Source organism: Erinaceus europaeus, chromosome 2 (assembly GCF_950295315.1).
Source record: "Erinaceus europaeus chromosome 2, mEriEur2.1, whole genome shotgun sequence".
Classification (NCBI taxonomy): domain Eukaryota; kingdom Metazoa; phylum Chordata; class Mammalia; order Eulipotyphla; family Erinaceidae; genus Erinaceus; species Erinaceus europaeus.
In genome coordinates, this window is record NC_080163.1 from 143,467,808 (window position 1) to 143,487,072 (window position 19,265).

At 36.0% G+C, this 19,265-nt stretch overlaps 1 protein-coding gene across 1 annotated transcript in view; it reads left to right on the forward strand.

Annotated features, from left to right (window-relative positions):
- Positions 1 to 16,005, forward strand: part of CDH11 (cadherin 11) — a 170,021-nt gene extending 154,016 nt beyond the window's left edge. The window contains exons 12-13 of the mRNA XM_007517769.3: positions 12,254 to 12,505; positions 14,674 to 16,005. Of these exons, the coding sequence (XP_007517831.1) occupies positions 12,254 to 12,505; positions 14,674 to 15,170 (749 nt within the window). The 3' untranslated portion in view covers positions 15,171 to 16,005. The remainder of the gene's footprint in view (positions 1 to 12,253; positions 12,506 to 14,673) is intronic.
- The last annotated feature ends 3,260 nt before the right edge of the window (positions 16,006 to 19,265 follow it).

A 19,265-nucleotide genomic window follows, 5' to 3' on the forward strand; every position in this document is an offset into this window, starting at 1 on the left:
TTTTATTATCATTATTTATTTGTTAGATAGATAATGCCAGAAACTGGCCAGAGACTGAGAGGGAAGAAGGTGATAGAGAGGAAGAGAGACAGATACCTGCAACCCTATTTCTCCACTTGTGAAGCTTCCCTCCTGCAGGTGGGGACCATGAATCCAGGTCCTTGTACACTGTAGGGTCATGACTTGCTCCCCCACCACCTTCCCCAGGTTATTTTTTTATATCATCCTTGGTTGACAACTGGATACTTTAGCCCAGAGGCATATGCCAGTTTTGTGGTGAAGATATAACAGAAATTCTTTCAGCATATATTTACTCTGCAGTGAATTGATCTACTTAGTTGTATAGAGAATTCTGTTTTCACATGCCTCTTATACCACAATTTGTTTTTTAATTTTTTAAAATATTTATTTATTTATTCCCTTTTGTTGCCCTTGTTTTATTGTTGTAGTTATTATTGCTGTCGTCATTGTTGGATAGGACCGAGAGAAATGGAGAGAGGAGGGGAAGACAGTGAGGAGGTGAGAAAGATAGACACCTGCAGACCTGCTTCACCACCTGTGAAGTGACTCCCCTGCAGGTGGGGAGCCAGGGGCTCAAACCGGGATCCTTACGCTGGTCCTTGCATTTTGCACCACATGCATTTAACCTGCTGCGATACCGCTGAACCCCCACAATCTCTTTTATTACCTGTTTTTCTCAAATATTTGTGCTTCAGGTTTTATCTGTGCACTCATATAATCTCCAATTTGCATTTGAGGTAAAACTAACTGGATAAATTCCCCAAATTTCTCCATTTTTTTTTCTCCAGATACCTCCTTGAACAGCAGATATGTTTAGACATTTTTTTAACCATATAAATTTTATCTCCATTTTTATGCCATGTGTTCTTAATTTCTACTTTAAGATATATTTATTGATTTAATTATTTATCTATATGAAAGATAAAGGCCAGAGTACCACTCAGCTCTGGCATGTGCAATGCCAGGGAGGAAACCCGGGAACCTCAGGTATGCAAATCTGAACTCTGTGACTGAGCTACCCCCCCAACACACACACACACCCTAGTTGTCAACCTTTTTAATGTATACAAGTATTTAGTTACTGTTAGCCCTCTGAAAATATTATGGTAAATCCTATCGTTCTCTAAGGGGTTCTAAGTATTTTACCTGTCACAATGCTTGGGCAATAACATTTATATTTTCAATTAGATTCCATTACTCTGGGTGAAGCAACTTACTGCACAATTGGTTTCCTTTGTTCTTTTTCTATAAGAAACTAATCCTATGGGCAGCTACTGCTTTTGCAGAGAACTAATACATTTTAAGAAAAATTATTTTATTAACTATGGCAAATAGTTAATGAAAACTCCCATATTTAGAGCTATTACAAAACCTTAAAGCAAATATAGTCATAGAATTATCATTTAATAGAGATTCTTGCTACTAGCTCCTAAAAGTAATTACATATTGAAGTAATCCAAAAGGAGTAATCACTTTCCACACCCTATTAATAGCCTAGTGAGTTACCAAATTTCTCGGCTAAGACTGTTTTCTATCAAAAACATGAGATAATGGTTTATATCACGCTGAGTAAAAGCATCAGGTAGCTCCTTGATTGTTTACTTCCATTATGTCGTGTAAATAATCAGGATTTTATTTGCATAAATTCAGAGTGAGCATTAAGCATCTTTAGAAACTTAAGAGAGGAAGCCATTTTACTACACTCAAGCCTTTCTGTCATTTCATCCCTATACCACTTTACAGCCCGAATTCAAAGCTGACTCAGCAGGTAGAAGAAAGTATAATAGTAGATGGAATCTCCAACATTCAAGTCCATCTTGGGCTTTTAATTTCGAAAAATATGCTTCTTGAGAAGATAAAGAGTTGATTTGTCCAGGTTTAGAGATGTATTTTCTTTGAAGATATCAGGCTTATAGCATTTCTAAGAACACAAGAAGCATGTATGTAGTAGATAATAAAAGTACAAAAATGAAAAATGACTGAGAATAGCCCCTATCTAGCTTTTCATCTTTCTAGTTCTTGTTTTGCAAAACATTCTCACAACTATTATTTTATTTAATTTCTCAAACAGCCCCATGAGGCAGGCATGTTGACTATGTAACGTGTCACTTCTGCTTCCTAGACAAGAAAGGAAGGAATATGAACCATAAGAAGCTTTAGAGATATGCCCTAGGACAAGCTATCAGTTATTGAAATTAAATTAACACGTTTTTTTTTTTTCCCCAGAGAGTTACAGCTAGTATACATACCTCATTTCTTATGTAGTTTCTTTAAATCTTTGTTTTCTCTATAGTCAAATTATGATAATCCTGAAAGCTGGGAAAATCTGAAATTCAATTTCAGTTTATCAGTCTACAAAAAGAAGCAGAGCAGGGGCCAGGGGGTGGTGCACCTGGTTAAGCACACACATTACAATGCACAAGGACCCAGATTCAATACCCTGGTCCCCACTTATGGGGGGGGGGAGCTTCACAAGTGGTAATACAGGGCTGCAGGTTGTCTCTCTATCTCTCTCCCTCTCAATTACTACCTCCTCTCAATTTCTCTGTCTCTATAGAATAATAAATAAATAAAATTATATATATATATATATATATATATATATATATATATATATATATGAACCAGAGCATTACTCTGCTGCATGTGATGCCAGAAGTTTAAACTTGAGACCTGATGATTTTAAGTCCAATTCTGTAGCCACTGCACCACTTCCCAGATCATGTGATTTTTATTATCATCTACATTACATCCTCTTGATGCCTTTTAAATTTCAAGTTTCCCCATTGTATCTATTAGTTCTAGAGATAGTATTTTAATGTAATGGTTTCATGTTTATATATGTTAAGAACTGACAGATGCTCTTCCTACATTAGTTTCATTTTATTACATTTTCCTAAACGTTAGCTCTTTATTTCTCCCAGACATAAATTAGAAGTAATTTTCAGGTTCTGATAGGTATCTTTGTGAATTTTATTGAGTTAACTTTGTAAATTAATTTAGTTTCTAAAATTTGAAAATATTTTTCACATTCAGAATCTGTCCAATATCCCATTGATCAGTTCTCTTGATTATCATCATTAGACTTGTTTCCTATTCTGTGCATTTTTATAAAGGTTATAGGTAATCTGCTATTATAGTTTAAATGCTATTATGAAGTGGATACTTAAATTTTATTTTCTAAGTGACTATTTTTATTCTAAACTACAGTTGTTTTTATTAGCTCAATTAATTACTGGACATTGTTCTAAAGTAACATAACCTATCAATGATTTTCATTAGTTAACCAGGAAACCAAAACATAAAAATTAAATAATGACAGGTTTCTTAACTTTTTAAAAAATATTTTTGTCTACCTGCATAGATTTTTATTTTATAGCACATGTTGAGTAATAGCAATAATGATGACCACTTTATGCCACTTATTATTTTAATAGGAATATTCATTCTAGAGTTTCACCATTTTACATAATCTTCATTGTAGTATTACAATTAAGATTTGTGGTGTGTGTGTTTGAAGTGTGTATTTTAGGGAATTTCCTTTCTACTATAAAATGTAAAATGAGCATTGTTTTTTTTATCAAAAATTATTCTAACTAGAAGACAGTTTGTTTTTTATCTTTGTCCTAATTATTTGATTATGTAATTAATTTACAATGACAACGACAATAATAACTACAACAATAAAACAACAAGGGCAACAAAAGGGAATAAATAAATAAAATAAAATATTAAAAAAAAAATAAATCTTCTTATGTTGAATTTTAAATTTCAAATGTACAAATTTGTCCCTTATGATTATTTGATGAAGTGTAGAGAAAAGATGAAGGGCTAGAAATTATAAACCTGACTGTACTCTTCATCTGTACAGAGAAAACAGGGCAGGGGTTGGAGGTAGAGAGCATAATGGTTATGCAAAGAGCCTCTCATGCTTGAGGCTCCAAAGTCCCATGTTCAATCCCCTGCACCACCATAAGCCAGAGCTGAGCAGAGGAAACACCCCTAATATTTCTGTTTATTTGATACACAGTTATTTATAATAATATTATTATTACTTTTATTTATTATTGGATAGAGACAGAGAGAAGGGGGAGATAGGCAGAGAGACACTTGGCAGTTCTACTTCACCATTCTTGAAGCTTTCCCCCTGCAGGTGGGGACCAGGGGCTTGAACCCAGGTCCTTGTGCACTATATAGTGTGTGCACTCAACCAGGTGCACCACCACCTAGCACAATTTTAATATTCTTATTACTACATCACTCCTAATTTAAATTGTAAATTGAGTTCTAGTTTGAAAGGTAAAAGTCGTAGAAATATCAAAAACCGGTCACAATTGGAGTACATACAAGGGTCCTAGAATCTGAACTTCAAATTCTTTTCAGTTGACCAAGAAAACTAAAGTTGGAGATAGCATTATGCAAAAAGATAGGCATAAGGATTCTGGTTCGAGCCCCCCACCCCGGCTCCCCACTTGCAGGGGGGTCACTTCACATGTAGGTCTGCAAGTGTCTATCTTTCTCTCCCCCTCTCTGTCTTCCCTTCCTCTCTCCATTTCTCTCTGTCTAGCCAACAACAACAATAATAATAACCACAAAAATAAACAACAAGGGCAACAAAATGGGGGGGGGAGCCTCCAAGAGCAGTGGATTGGTAGTGCAGGCATTTAGCCCCAGCAACAACCCTAGAGATAAAATGTGTGTGTGTGTGTGTGTGTGTGTGTGTGTGTGTGTGTGTGCCTTGCTCTCACATATCCATACTTTTCTACAGCCAGAATGTACTCCTCCTGCCATTTCCTCCTCCTTCAAATTTTACCTTAAATAAAATCTCTTTAGGAAAAACCTTGCAAAGCCTCACCAGCCTGTCTTGTGTACTCCCTTGTCTGTACTCCAAGAACACTACATGAGCCTCTCATATATTCCCATCACTTTATAGTCTCAGCATTCATTCCCTATATCTCTTGCATTTCCATATTTGTCTTCCTCTAGGCTCTGAGCATCAAAAAGTACAGTATCCCAACACTTAAGAGAATGCATTAATTAAAATGAAAGTGTGTTGGAAAACATATAATGTGCTTCATAAAGTCCAGGGACTAGTTATTATTATCAAAAGCAATATTTATATTGTAAGATAAGTTTGAGGTTAAAAAATGTTTAATAATTTGATGTTGGGATGTTCAAAGGTATTGAATTATCTATTCTTACATTCATTCATTCATTCTTTCATTATTTACTTTTTCTAATCAATTATATTGTACGTCTAAAGTTGGATGCAAGAATAGATGACTATCAAATATTTATTTTCCAAATGCAGTGTAATTCAAGATGGGACAAAGTGAAGATCAAGTGAGTTATAATGTGTGATTCATTCAATGTTAACTGCAGATTCATTTAAAAAAGAAGAAGAAGAAGAAGAAGAACCAAAAAGTTTGGAAATCACGTTTGAGATTTAGCTGATTAAAAGAAACATAAACAAGAAAGATTCAGCCTGTTAGACCAATTGGCAAATCTCTTTCTTCACTTTTGTTCTCTTTTAATATCAACTAAGAACATTATCTTTTATATGTGCAGTACCAAACTTGTTCAAATATGCTTCTGTTTTTTTTCACTTTTATAATTTAGAGATAACCAAACAGATTTTTGTGGAACTTTTCCCCCCTTAATTGCTTCAATATGGAAGATATTCTGTTGGCAGATCAAGATGGCAGATGTCTTTTAATGCCCTGCCATTTTCACTGTGTAAATAATTATGTTCCTTTTCTGCCTGAAATTCATTGCTACAGTTTGTCTAATACAGAACACAGATTATCTAGGAATCCTCCCCCCTCCCTAACTCAACAGTAGAAATAAATAGTTTTTATTATATTAAGGATGTTATTCTTTGAAGGTTCTTTCTGTCTTTGACTTTACTAATTCCGGGGTTTTTTAACTCACTAAAAAAACCCTGAATGTTGATATTTCACTGACTTCCCTGGTAGATTTCCTTGTCTTAAACTAAGAAATATTTAGTATGTCTTCTTCTTCCTCCCAATCACAAGGAGAAAATCATCCTCAAAACAAAAGTAGTAGGAGCGTTGCTTCTAAGGTATGTGGTAGTAGTGAAAATGCTATTACACCAACAAACACTACATGCATAGTGAGATGTATCGTGCACACACATATACTGAGCCAGTAGTGTTATATTTTGTTGGCCATTACTTTAGTACCAAAGAGTTAGATCATTATCACTCCTTCTGGATGTGTAATTCCATTGGGATACATCACAGACATCTGAATCTTGAGTCCAAAAACTATGTTCATTAGTATTTTGAGGCTAATCTATTTCAGAATGTATCTTGTTGTAGCATTGCTTTCATTCCAAAATATTGGGAAAATATTTATTTCATTTCGGCCTCTTTAAGTTGGTTTACTTTTAAAGGTGCCTGTAACTCTGAAAATAATGTAGGGAGAGAAGTATTAAATGAGTTTCTTTGATATAAAATTTCTAGGTTTTGAAAAGAAGCTCTTGCATTTGTGTTATGACTTTACCTGGATCCATCTATATAAGGTGGTTCTCCTAATGAAGTAAATGTATCATGGAAGTTCAGTGTAAGAATTGTCTTATAATTACATCAAGATTCAAGGGTGAGCTGTGTGTTGATCAAGATATCATGAAACCTAGCGAAGTTTGAATTCTAGTTTTATTTATATTGTCCTTGTTGCTATGAGCAATTGCTTTCCATTTTCCTTTTTAAACTTCCTATCTTGAAAAATGAGGGAAATAAAATTTTCTCCATATAGCTTCTAAAATTCTCTAAGATAAAATATGTGAAACAAACAAGGAATCAGATTTATACATATGTAATAAATATTATTTAGTTGAATGTAAAATAACCTAATAGAAAAATAAAACCCTTAAAAACATAAAATAGCATCAAAGAATGATAGGATATTTAGTGGCAACAAAATCCATAGTTAATATAGACAGTGTTGATTGGGTTGGTCTCAATAGTGATGGATGGAAGATTATAGAGAATGGAAGTAAATCATCACCTAACACATTAGTCAAAGCTAAATGTGTGTGGGCCAGCTGGTGGTGCACCCAGCTGAGTGCACACATTACCAAGTACAGGAACCCAGGCTGGAGCTCCTGCTCCCCAAGTGCAGCAGGGCTACTTCATGAGCAGTGAAGCATTTCTGCACTGCAGGTGTCTCTATTTCTCTCTTCCTCTCTATCTCCTCCTCCTCATCTCAATTTTTCTCTGTCCTACCAAATATTAATAAAATTCAAAAAAAAAGGGAAAAGATGGTCACCAGGAACCATGATGTTGTCTCTGAGACCCAGCAGTAACCCTGGTAGCTATTAAAACAGACTAACTATATGGCAAAGCTAGGTAGATTCTAACATAACCAAAGGACTTTCAGTTACTTATTCACTCTATTAAAAAGCCTAAGACTTATATATGCACAAAGATCACAAGACTAGAGGCCTTCGATAAAGGAGATTCTTTTCTGGTGAAGATGATAGATATTCATAATAAACTGTGAAATGTATGGCATATAAAATGCCTGTAGGTAGGTAGACAGCTATGTAGTATTTAGAAAGGCAAGAAAATAAAGATACATACACAAGTTGTTAAGTTAACTTTGAATCACAAAGGACTTCTAAACACTTTTAAAAATACTTGAATTTTCTGTTATTCAGTCTTCAAGATTAAAGATGACAAATAACTGGTGCTGGGATGAAAATTTAATTTCTAAAAAATTAAAATTTATATGGATACTTATTAAATGTGCCACACGATTTCAAAAGTGATCCTTGAAAATTTTAATTAAAGCTTAAAATTGCATTATGACATTTGGGGTACTCCTACTACATGTGTATATTTCATATATGTTTTCATTATCCTAGTAGTGCTATTGCCAGATTTCTAAGAGAGTGGAAAATACCCAGAGGAGAGAAATAAAATGATTATTATTCAGCTGACTAAGTATTAGGAAATATTTTATGCAATATATAATTTGCTTCAGAGGCATCTGTAAAGAGAGCAGAGTAAATTGACTTGTTGGGGGGGGTGGGTTGTGATCAGAAATAAGCAATATAGTAGCAAAACTTGACCTGAAGTCTCTAGTATCTTCAATATTCTCAAAAAAAAAAAAAGGTGGGGGCTGCACTGATGCACCAGGACATTTGTGCATAGACTAAAATAAAATGTTTCTGGTCAGCTTAAGCAATGGAAAGCATTTAGCTTCATAGGAGAGAAGGGCAGAAAGGAAAAAACGATAAGGAATAACATCTTAGGAGTATTAAGTAGGGTAGGTTAGGCAATAGTGAACCCTGCTGAGCTTGCATATTACCATGTTCAAGGCCCTGGTTTCAAGCTCTAGTTCCCACCTGCAGGGATGGAGCTTCACAAGTGGTGAAACAGTGCTGCAGGTATCTCTCTCACTGTCTGTCTTCCTTTCCCCTCTCAGCTTCTCTCTGTCCTATCAAATAAAAACAAAAAAAAAAATTAAGAGAAAATTCCCTCTTTTTTTTAAGTTGTTACATGCAAGCACTATTAGTGATAAACTACCAATTTTGCTCTGTTCCCAGCCACTCCATCTCCCTTTTATCGGTTAAAACATGACAGTTTTCCCATCATAACTACTTTTTAATATCAGTGGTATGCATCCCTCCAATGGGCCACATCATCATCCTATCTCTAATTTTTCCATCTGCAGCTGGTACCATGGAGATCATCAAGCACAGTGACAACATACAGCTAAAAGCAACATACTATTAGGAGTTCAGGCTATAGATATAAAGAAAACTGAATTTATTTTCCACTAATAGAAAGATAGCAATTTCTGTGCAACTTATGCTAGTAATTAATGTCCCTGTCTGCAAGTTTTGTGTTTGTGTGTGTGTGTGGGGGGGTGTTTGGGGGGATGATTGGTTATGTGTCTATGGCTAGGAGTGAGCACATTGGGTGTCACAATGGTTTAAAAAAAAAAAGTGAAGTGCTCAAAAATCATTTTCTTACTATGCTACCCAGAACTGAGGAGCATGAACTATTTTCTTACCTCTAGGTGATGAACCCCTCTGTGGAGGCAATTGCATTCAAACTGCAATGACATTTCCAAAAATTCATTTTCCTCTCTTTGCCAATAAGTTTCTCTTTCTCATTAAGAGAGTAGAGCTTCCAGAAAAGAATTAATACTCACTGAGCATCTCCAAAAGTCTAGCATTGTGCTACATACCTTTGCAAGTAGAATTAAATTTAACCCTAAAAACTATCATTTTCATAGATGAGACTCAAAATTTAAGGCATTTAACTTATAGAAAGGAGGCAAATTAATATACAGGTGATTTAATATTCAAATCCAGATCTGTTTGACCTCAAATACTGAGACATTCTCCTTGGAAGCTTTATAGTAGAAAATAATTTGAGAAAACATGATAGAACTTATAACATAGTAGATCATATGCATTTTTCGACTTCAATTTTTTAATAATGTAGTCAATTTGACAGTTTCCTGAAACCGTGTCCTCACAGGCCCTCTTTTTTTCTTGTGTCACTAATAGGTATGAATCAGGGAGGTGTATATCCAAAATGAAGGGATTCTCTCAAAAGCAGGGAAAGGATGGCAATTAAATAATTCATGTTGAAAGGAGTATGTATATGTAGTCAAACTGAACATGCAAAATTGACTGCTGATATAAGAATTGTGCTATTACATTTACAGTTTTCTAGATTATTTTTCATAAAACTATTGTTTTTAGTGATTTTTTTTTTCTAGTGAAAAAGATTAGTGATCAGAATGGATCATAAGATAGACACAGCGGTGTAGCCTACAATAAGAAAAGCCAGCCAGAAACTGATTTTCAGTTAGCATCTTATTTGACTGCTTTGTTTTCACATCATATTTTAGAGTATATATAATTTTTCTCTGGTGAAAAAGGCAATATATGTCAATCACACAAAATTCAGAAAGTATTGAAATTAGGAATAGTGATTGAGTTGTTGACTGTGAATGGGAGAGAAATCTGCTATCATAAAGTTGGTCAAAAGCTAATGTATCCTGACAATCACCATTGTCCTCACAGAATCTTAGAGACAGTTTGTTTAGCATTCTTGGCAAGTTCACTTGGGTTAGTCATCTATATTCCACACATAATTTTTGAAACCACTTGATATTTGGTGGATCACATGTGACTGTGGTGGAGGGTTCAGTGACTTGTACACACTATATAATGGGTGTGAAACTGCCCTCTAAATGTTATGCTTTTATGGAAAATAAGTATTATATCCTCCATGAAGAAAATTACAAAGGAAAAAAAAAAGATACACACCACACACCTTACCTTCTACAATGCACTGCCAGATAGGCAGAGAGATAGATAACATAGAGACTATATTACATTTCCTTTAACCTAAATATATATCAACTTAATTTCTACTTAATATTTTTTGTAACACAGGAACTAGTTCTTAGTAGCATTGATTCATGTATTGCCATCTATTATTAAGCAGTTGTGCTAATCATAGCATCCATATCCTACAAAACATTCTAATTCACAAATGGAAGTAGGCTGTACAGATTTTCAGTGTGTATGTGTTTCTGTAATTTGATGATGGTTATTCAAAATTTCTACTGTTTTATAATACCAATATTACCCCTCCAGCAATTAGCCAGTATACCACTTTTGATTAGTAGAGATAGGCAGAAAACATGATAAAGAAATATTTGGAGGGGGGGCCGACAGAGATTACAAATTATTGAGCAATACCAGAAAATTTACATCTGGAAACTTTGGTTAAACTTTTCCCAGAACACATTTATGCTATTTGTTTGACAAATATTTCTTGAAATACTGCTGTTTGTCCAGCATTGGAAAGACCTATGATGAATCAGGTAAAATCCCCTATTCTCTAGAGGTTTAGAGTCTAGGGGTGGTCAACATAGTTATATCAAGAAATAATGACAGAGTAGTGGGATAGCAGTTTCTATAGGATTATATAATGTTAGGGGGTCACAGAAGAGATGATAGTAGAGGTCTAGGTAGGCCTCCTACAAGAGATGACATTTGTATTGAGTTTTGTAGAATTTCAGGGTTTGCCTGTCATGAAAAAAGGCACAACTTCAGGAGAATTAAAGCAATGGGTTAAAAAAAAAAGTATGTAGAAAAAGAGTGGTGGATGGGGACACAGGTGAGGTTTGCATGTCATACTGGCCTGGAGCAAGTATAGAGCTTTGATAGGAACCAGAAGTCAAGTGTCTTGAGTAAGGGTAATATCTGTGGTTCACTGCAGAGGTGAGTTTTGCTATGTGAACAGCAGAGAAAACCTGAAGTAATTTTAAGGAGGTGGAGAGGTGATAGTGTTTTAATTTCAAATAAACTATAAGCTTGCAGCTTGCGTTTATAAAATATTTTCTCTCTGTGGAAGATATTTAAATGGAAACTCCATAGATATGGGAAAATTTGAGGCTAGACTAGAAATATCTGAAGAAAATAAGCAAATCTTGGGAGTCGGATAGTAGCGCAGCAGGTTAAACGCATGTGGTGCGAAGCGCAAGGACCAGAGTGAGAATCCTGGTTCGAGCCCCTAGCTCCCCACCTGCAGGAGAGTTGCTTCATGGGCGGTGAAGCAGGTCTGCAGGTGTCTATCTTTCTCTCCCCCTCTCTGTCTTCCCCTCCTCTCTCCATTTCTCTTTGTCCTGTCAACAACGATGACATCAGTAATAACTACAATAATAAAACAAGGACAACAAAAGGAAATAAATAAATATTAAAAAAGAAAATAAGCAAAACTGTTCAGGTGCTTGTCAAATACAAATATGAAAATGACATGTTTTTTGTTGTTGTGCTTTTCTTCATACTCACTTATATATTTGATTATAATTTATACTAACTTGCACTAGTAAATAGAAGCCTATAACTTCCTGTGGAACCTGATAATGGGGGCAATGGCTAAACAGAAATGAAGATATTTGATACCCACCAAACTATTTTAGAGTACCAAATAATACAAGATTTCTGAGCTTTATTCCAAAATGCAGAAAGCTTATTCTGTGATCCAATTATGCCAAATAACTTCAGTTTCTATAGATACCTAGATTAAAGAACAAGTGGAAAATATTCCAAGTTGTTAACCTTGGTGATGAGAATAGCAATGTCAGATCTGCCAAGCTGAATACAAAAATGTGAAGGAAGGCTTTGATTCCAATGTTCTTGACAGGAGAGCATATCTTGTCTCCACTCTTCCCACAGATAACACAGCAGGAGTATATGCCCGACGTGGAGGATTCAGTCGGCAGAAGCAGGATTTGTACCTCCTGCCCATTGTGATCAGTGATGGGGGAATCCCACCCATGAGTAGCACCAACACCCTCACCATCAGGGTGTGTGGGTGTGATGTGAACGGTGCCCTGCTCTCCTGCAATGCTGAGGCCTACATCCTGAATGCTGGCCTGAGCACAGGGGCGCTGATTGCCATCCTTGCCTGCATCGTCATTCTCCTGGGTAAGGATTCTCTGTCCCTCTTTACCTCTAGGAAGGGCCTTATAACCAGGTTCCTGCCCTTAAAACAAATATATTTCTCAAGTACAGGACAATTACAAGGGACTACCATACATTGTGGATACAATTTCAGAGAGGACAGAGATAGAGCCTGCTCTCTGGTGTTTTATGGTAAGATTTAGGGTGAAGATGACTCAGCAAGTAGTTGTAATAGTTATGAAGAGAAGATTGCCGATGAGAAATTTATCCAGGGAGTAGGGTGGTAGCGCAATGGGTTAAGGGCAGGTGGCACAAAGCACAAGGACCGGCGTAAGGATCCCGGTTCAAGCCCCCAGCTCTCCACCTGCAGGGAAGTCGCTTCACAAGCAGTGGAGCAGGTCTGCAGGTGTATTTCTCTCCCCATCTCTGTCGTCCCCTCCTCTCTCCATTTCTCTCTGTTCTATTCAACAATGAAGACATCAATAACAAGAACAATAATAACTACAACAATAAATAAAATAAAAAGAAATTTATCCAAAGACCTAATAGTATGTCTCACCAACTGTGTTCTCTTCATTGTGTTTAATTCTTCACTAAATGCACTACTGGGGTCTGGTTACATAGGTGCAAGCCAGTGAGTTCAGATCAACAGTTACTGGATATATCTGAGTCATGAATATTCTGTCCTTTCCTGTTGACAAAGTGAAGAATCCCATAAGTACTAGGTACTTGATCAGTTCATAGTCTTTCAAGGAAAATATGCATGAATGGATCAATAGACTGATGATTAGATCTTTTGATTAACAGATCAGCAGAGGTAGATGATGAATGCCCTACTAGGGCATGAACCAATTGGGGGGGGGGGTGTTGAGTGGAAGGGCATAATTAAAAAGTGTTTAACACTGATTGGGAAGGGAAGAGATATCTTCTATGTGGTGTACCATACTTCTAGGATATTGAAGGAATTGTCCAGTTGGTGAAAGGGACTAGGGTGAATGGACACTCACAGGAGAAAGAGCAGGGTATGAAAGAGCTCTGAAAAGTCTGTTTTCTAGAATGGAAGCCAGGTGTGTAAACAATGCTTCTGTGTCAAGTCTTGGGATGATACAAGACCAGGGTGAAGTAAGTTCATGCAGCAGGTGCCAATAGCCCTGTCTGGTGTCAAAACTGGCTACTAGGAAAATCACTTTTCTATGGTGAATAAGAATGAAAGGGAATGGTCTGTGTGAGGGTGTTGCCAAGACGAGACACAAGGAGAGGCAGACCCTGCCTGGTGGGCACTGGAAGCCATGTGCAACATTAAGCAACAGACAAGTGCAGATCCTCATCCCTGCATCTCAGAGTGATGGTGAGCCAGGAGAACTTTTCAGCCCTTTTGCCAAATTCAGTCATGTTTTCTTCAGTCTTGCTGAGTGTGTAGATGAGGGCTTTAATGGAACATTACTTAAAGAATTGAGCCATATCTGTGCCTTTCTTGTAAGTAACTGCTCACCTGTCCTAGATTGCTGAAGATTACTGCCTAAACTTAGAAGAATTACCTCTCTCAGGAAAGAGCTGGAATTGCTTAATCTAGAGTTTTAGCTGCTGCTCTTTCCTGTGTTCGAATATTTTCTTAAACATTTATCTCTTGGCCATTTCTAGAAATGTCCTCTTTTCTGTACAGTGGCTTAAAAAGAGTCCAGCCCTGAGCATGATAAAATTTCTCACCAAGGTAGAATAAGGTTAAGGCTAACCTAACTCCAGGCCTCTGGGCAAGAGCTAGGCATCACCTCTACAGAAATGTATGACCTCACAGGTCTCTGAAAGTCCTCACTCATCAATGTTGGCAAGGAACCTGTTTTCCTTTGCAAAACAAAACTGGTATAAGTCATTTTTAATAAGACCAACATATTTAGAGGTTTTCTCATTCCTAAAAAGATGGCTTCCAAAGAGTGTTTGTTTGGTTCATTTGTCAAAAGCTCATAATAGTTCCAACAAGCCTTTTTTATTGTCTACCAGAACTTTACATAGGACGAGTCAGGTGGAAGATAGTTTTGCTTATCTTAGAGATTTTACATAAAGCATTCATTTTAGACCAGTTCAGTTTATGAGGCATGTGTACACCACTTTTTCACCCTAAGTAAATGTCCCCTAGGAAAAGAGCGAGGCCCTACTGGGCTTAACCTGTTTACTTTCTTTTCCTTTCCCCGTAGTCATCGTAGTATTGTTTGTGACTCTGAGAAGGCAAAAGAAGGAACCACTCATAGTCTTTGAGGAAGAAGATGTGCGTGAGAACATCATTACCTATGATGATGAAGGGGGTGGGGAAGAAGACACAGAAGCCTTTGATATCGCTACTCTTCAGAATCCTGATGGCATCAATGGATTTATCCCTCGAAAAGACATAAAGCCTGAGTATCAGTACATGCCCAGACCTGGGCTCCGGCCAGCACCCAACAGTGTGGATGTGGATGACTTCATCAACACAAGAATACAGGAAGCGGATAATGACCCAACTGCCCCGCCTTATGACTCCATCCAAATCTATGGGTATGAAGGCAGGGGCTCCGTGGCTGGGTCCCTGAGTTCTTTAGAGTCTGCCACCACAGATTCAGACTTGGACTATGACTACCTACAGAACTGGGGACCTCGTTTTAAGAAGCTAGCAGACTTGTATGGTTCCAAAGACACCTTTGATGACGACTCTTAACAATAACAATACAAATTTGGCCTTAAGAACTGTGTCTGGCGTTCTAAAGAATCTAGAAGATATGTAAACATGTATTTTTTTAAATCAAGGAAAGGCTCATTTAAAACAAGCAAAGTTTTACAGAGAGGATACATTTAATAAAACTGCAAGGACATCAAAGTGGTAAATACTGTGAAGCACCTTTTCTCACAAAAAAGGCAAATATAGAAGTTGTTTACCAACTTCATTTAGAGAAATAAACCACTTGGCATACAAAACATTTAATTGAAGGAGAAGTCTAATGGTGAACTTAAACAATGAAGGGAAATTGTGTTACGAACATTTAAGTCTTTTTTTTTTCTTCTTTTTTTTTTTTCTAATTTGTCAAAGAAGCTTCCACAAAATTAGAAAGGACAACAGTTCTGAGCTGTAATTTCGCCTTAAACTATGGACACTCTATATGTAGTGCATTTTTAAACTTGAAATATATAATATTCAGCCAGCTTAAACCCATACAATGTATGTACAATACAATGTACAATTATGTCTCTTGAGCATCAATCTTGTTACTGCTGATTCTTGTAAATCTTTTTGCTTCTACTTTCATCTCAAACTAATACGTGCCAGATATAACTGTCTTGTTTCAGTGAGAGGCGCCCTATTTCTATGTCATTTTTAATGTATCTATTTGTACAATTTTAAAGTTCTTATTTTAGTATACATACAAATATCAGTATTCTGACATGTAAGAAATGTACGGCATCACACTTATATTTTATGAACATTGTACTGTTGCTTTAATATGAGCTTCAATATAAGAAGCAACCTTTGAAATAAAAAAAAGATTCTTTTTTAATTCTGGGTTTGAGTCTTAACGTTGAAAAAATATTAAGTATTTCTAATCACCCATTTCTATTTTCTGATTTAAGATAACTGTGATCTTTTAGTAACCTTATTTATGATCTGTTCTTATCTGCTGCATTTATTATTTAAAATCAAATATGTTTCAAATGTTTTTTTTCAGGCAGATTCTGTACCATCATGTAAAGCTTTTGTGTACATTCTTGGTGTTCCTGATTTCTCTTTGCACACATCTAAAAGAGAACTATGCTGAAGATCTAAGTCAGATATTTTGCAAAGCTTGTTATATAGTATGCATTTATCACATATGTCAATAGTTTGATGGTTATGAAAGGTAAACCATGAGAGACTGCAACTGTATGAACTCTAAAATTCAAAGTATAGGTTTTATGCCCCATACCAAGCATTTGAGATTTGGTAGGAATAATGAGTCAAAAATATAAATTTGCCACATGTGATTATCAGAGCTTACCCTATAATTTAAACTAGTCTTAGAATAATGTGGCATTTTAAATTTTGATAAAATAAAGAGCTATTCCTTTCCAAGTCTCTTTTTTAAAATGTAGTATGGGGCATAAGCTCAGAATAAAGGCAAGGACTCTGGTGGATTCTGAGAGTCAAATGATAACTATAGCCTCCTGAAGCTCCATCTAGCTGCCTTCAATGGATCAAAACTTTTGTGAAGGTCATTTCACCTGCTCAGTTAGACCAAAGGTCAAAACGTAGCAATATTTGGGGAAAGACCACATAAAATAATGCTGCAAGTGTTTCCCTCTTTCTCCTTTACACAGGGCACATGCTTTCTCTTGGGTTGCAGAATATTGTTAAATTATAATTTTTTTTTACTTTATTGTGAAAGTTTGTTTCCAGCCTTTCTTATTATTCTGCTATATACTATTTTTATGACTCAAAGTGCATACAAAGAGAAATGTTTTTATGAAGTGCTCACTTCCATTTTACTTTGCATTTAAATCAAATTGTCTGAACACTTCAATGGAATAAATTCTGTGGACAATGTCACCTTGGAATCTTTCATTTCAGTGAAGGATTGTACATTTTCAAACTCCCATAATTGCAGATTTTGTTCATTTTTTTATAGTTTTTGTAATCCAAAGAGTATTTTGCTAGATTTGCACAGATCTCCAATTGAATTTGAAATGAAGAAAAAACTAAAAAAGAATATGAATAACACTTAAACAAGCATGCAGTTGTAAGTAAACCCATCACCATGGATGATCCTTTTTCTAAGAATGTATTTGGACTAGATTTGAAAACTCCACTTCATATTTTTATGTTTAAGTTTTTTTTTAAGCTGTCTACTCTTCAATAGTTAAAAAAAAATAATTGCTTTCCTTTTATCTTTTCTTTTTTTTTTTTTTTTTTTTTTTACTTTAAGCCTCTATTGTTTGTAGAACCCTCTTAGAAGGTTGGAAATAAAATGTCTTTCCTGAGTAGTGGAGTCCTTTTTCATTTGGAACATACTGCCTTAAAAATCAATCTTAGTTTAAGTGGTCCTTCCTTATTTCGATATAAAGTAAGTACTGTTTTTGACATCAACTCAGCTAAAATAAGAAATATTCACTTCTTGGTTCTTGTCCTTGAGTTGTGGGTATTGTTGACATTCATCGCTCATTCATATTCATTCTTTCATTCATTTATCAAAATTTTATTTTGTAGACCATGTGTTAGTTAAGTACTTAAGGATGCAGAATGAATCTTATAACATTCCTTGACATATTTCAGTCTGTAATACCCCATTCTAAACATCTAGCTTGTCAAATAAAATCACCTTATAGTTCTGTGGCCATCTATGCAACAGAATACTTCCTCTACTTCAACATTGGTGGAACTAAATGAATAAAAAAAATAAATAAAAGGAGATGCTGATATGTTTATTGTCATGGATGGAGGGAGAGCCAACTGCAGTAATCTGGGAAGGTTTTGTCTTCTATAAGCTATAGCTTTTAGGTATGCTAATGTTTTTCTGATGATGAAGAAGGTAAAAGAAAAAATTAACTACAATATTTGGAGAAAATTACTAAAATGCACATTCATGGTACTCAAAGGATATAGCATTGTATCATCAGATGGAACCTTTTCTGTACTATTAGAAATTGCTCCTAAGGGCGTGGCACTGACACACACATTACCATTGCGGGAGAACCCTGGTTCAAGCTCTCACTTCTCATCTAAAAAGGGACACATCAGGAGTGATGAAACAAGTCTGTAGGTGTCTATATTCCTCTTTACCTTTTATATTTATTTATTTATTTATTGATTATATAGAGACAACTAGAAATTGAGAGGGAAGTGGGTAATAGAGAGGGAGGGGAGACAGAGACACCTACAATACTGATTTCACCACTTGTGGAGACTGGGGACTCGAACCCAGTTCTTTGTGCATTGGAACATGTTCATTCAACCAGATATGCCACCACCTGGCCCCCTCTTTCCCTTTCTATTTCTCCCTCTTCTCTCAACATCTCTCTGTCCTTTCAAATAAAATAGAGGGGAAAATGGCCACCAGGAGCAGTGGATTCATAGTCCTAGTACTGAGCTCCAGCAAAAATCCTTGTGGCAATAAAAATATGTAAATACATAAATACTAAAAAAGGAAATGATCCTAACTATTCCCTACTACTTCTCCTTTTTAGGATCCTTTATAGACTGATCAAGGGTAAGTTAAGGAACTTGAGTAAAGTGGCCAAATACACCTGGCAGACAGTATGGAATTCAGATTAGGAGCACCTAAATGCAGAGACATGCCAGTTAGGTTTTCATGTAATTCAAATAAACTACAGTAAGTGGGATTGGAAACAAAGAATGATTCCTATTTCTGCCTAATTTAGACCTGGAAGTTTGAAACAGACCCCTTACTTTTCTATGCTTCCCAACCTCTGCAAAGAAGTTCAAGGAATATTGACACATAAAATCCTGTCATATGACTACATAACATAAATCTCTTCCCTGACCCTCCAGAATCTTAGCAATGATTCAACCCTCTTGGTGAACTCAGGAAATGAACAGGAAGTATTTGGAGGAACACAGACACTGAACAGGTGTGGGTGCATCTTTAAAAAACAAGTGAAGGTGGGGCTTGGAAGTTTATATGAACCAGTGTTATGGGCATGGCCTAGCTGTCTCTCTGACAAGCCTGGGGTGAGCAACATTTGAGTAAATGGCTTTCAGGCTCTCTCTCTCTCTCACTGCCCATATGTACTCCAACACGTGGGTGTTCTCAATTTTCCTAAATAA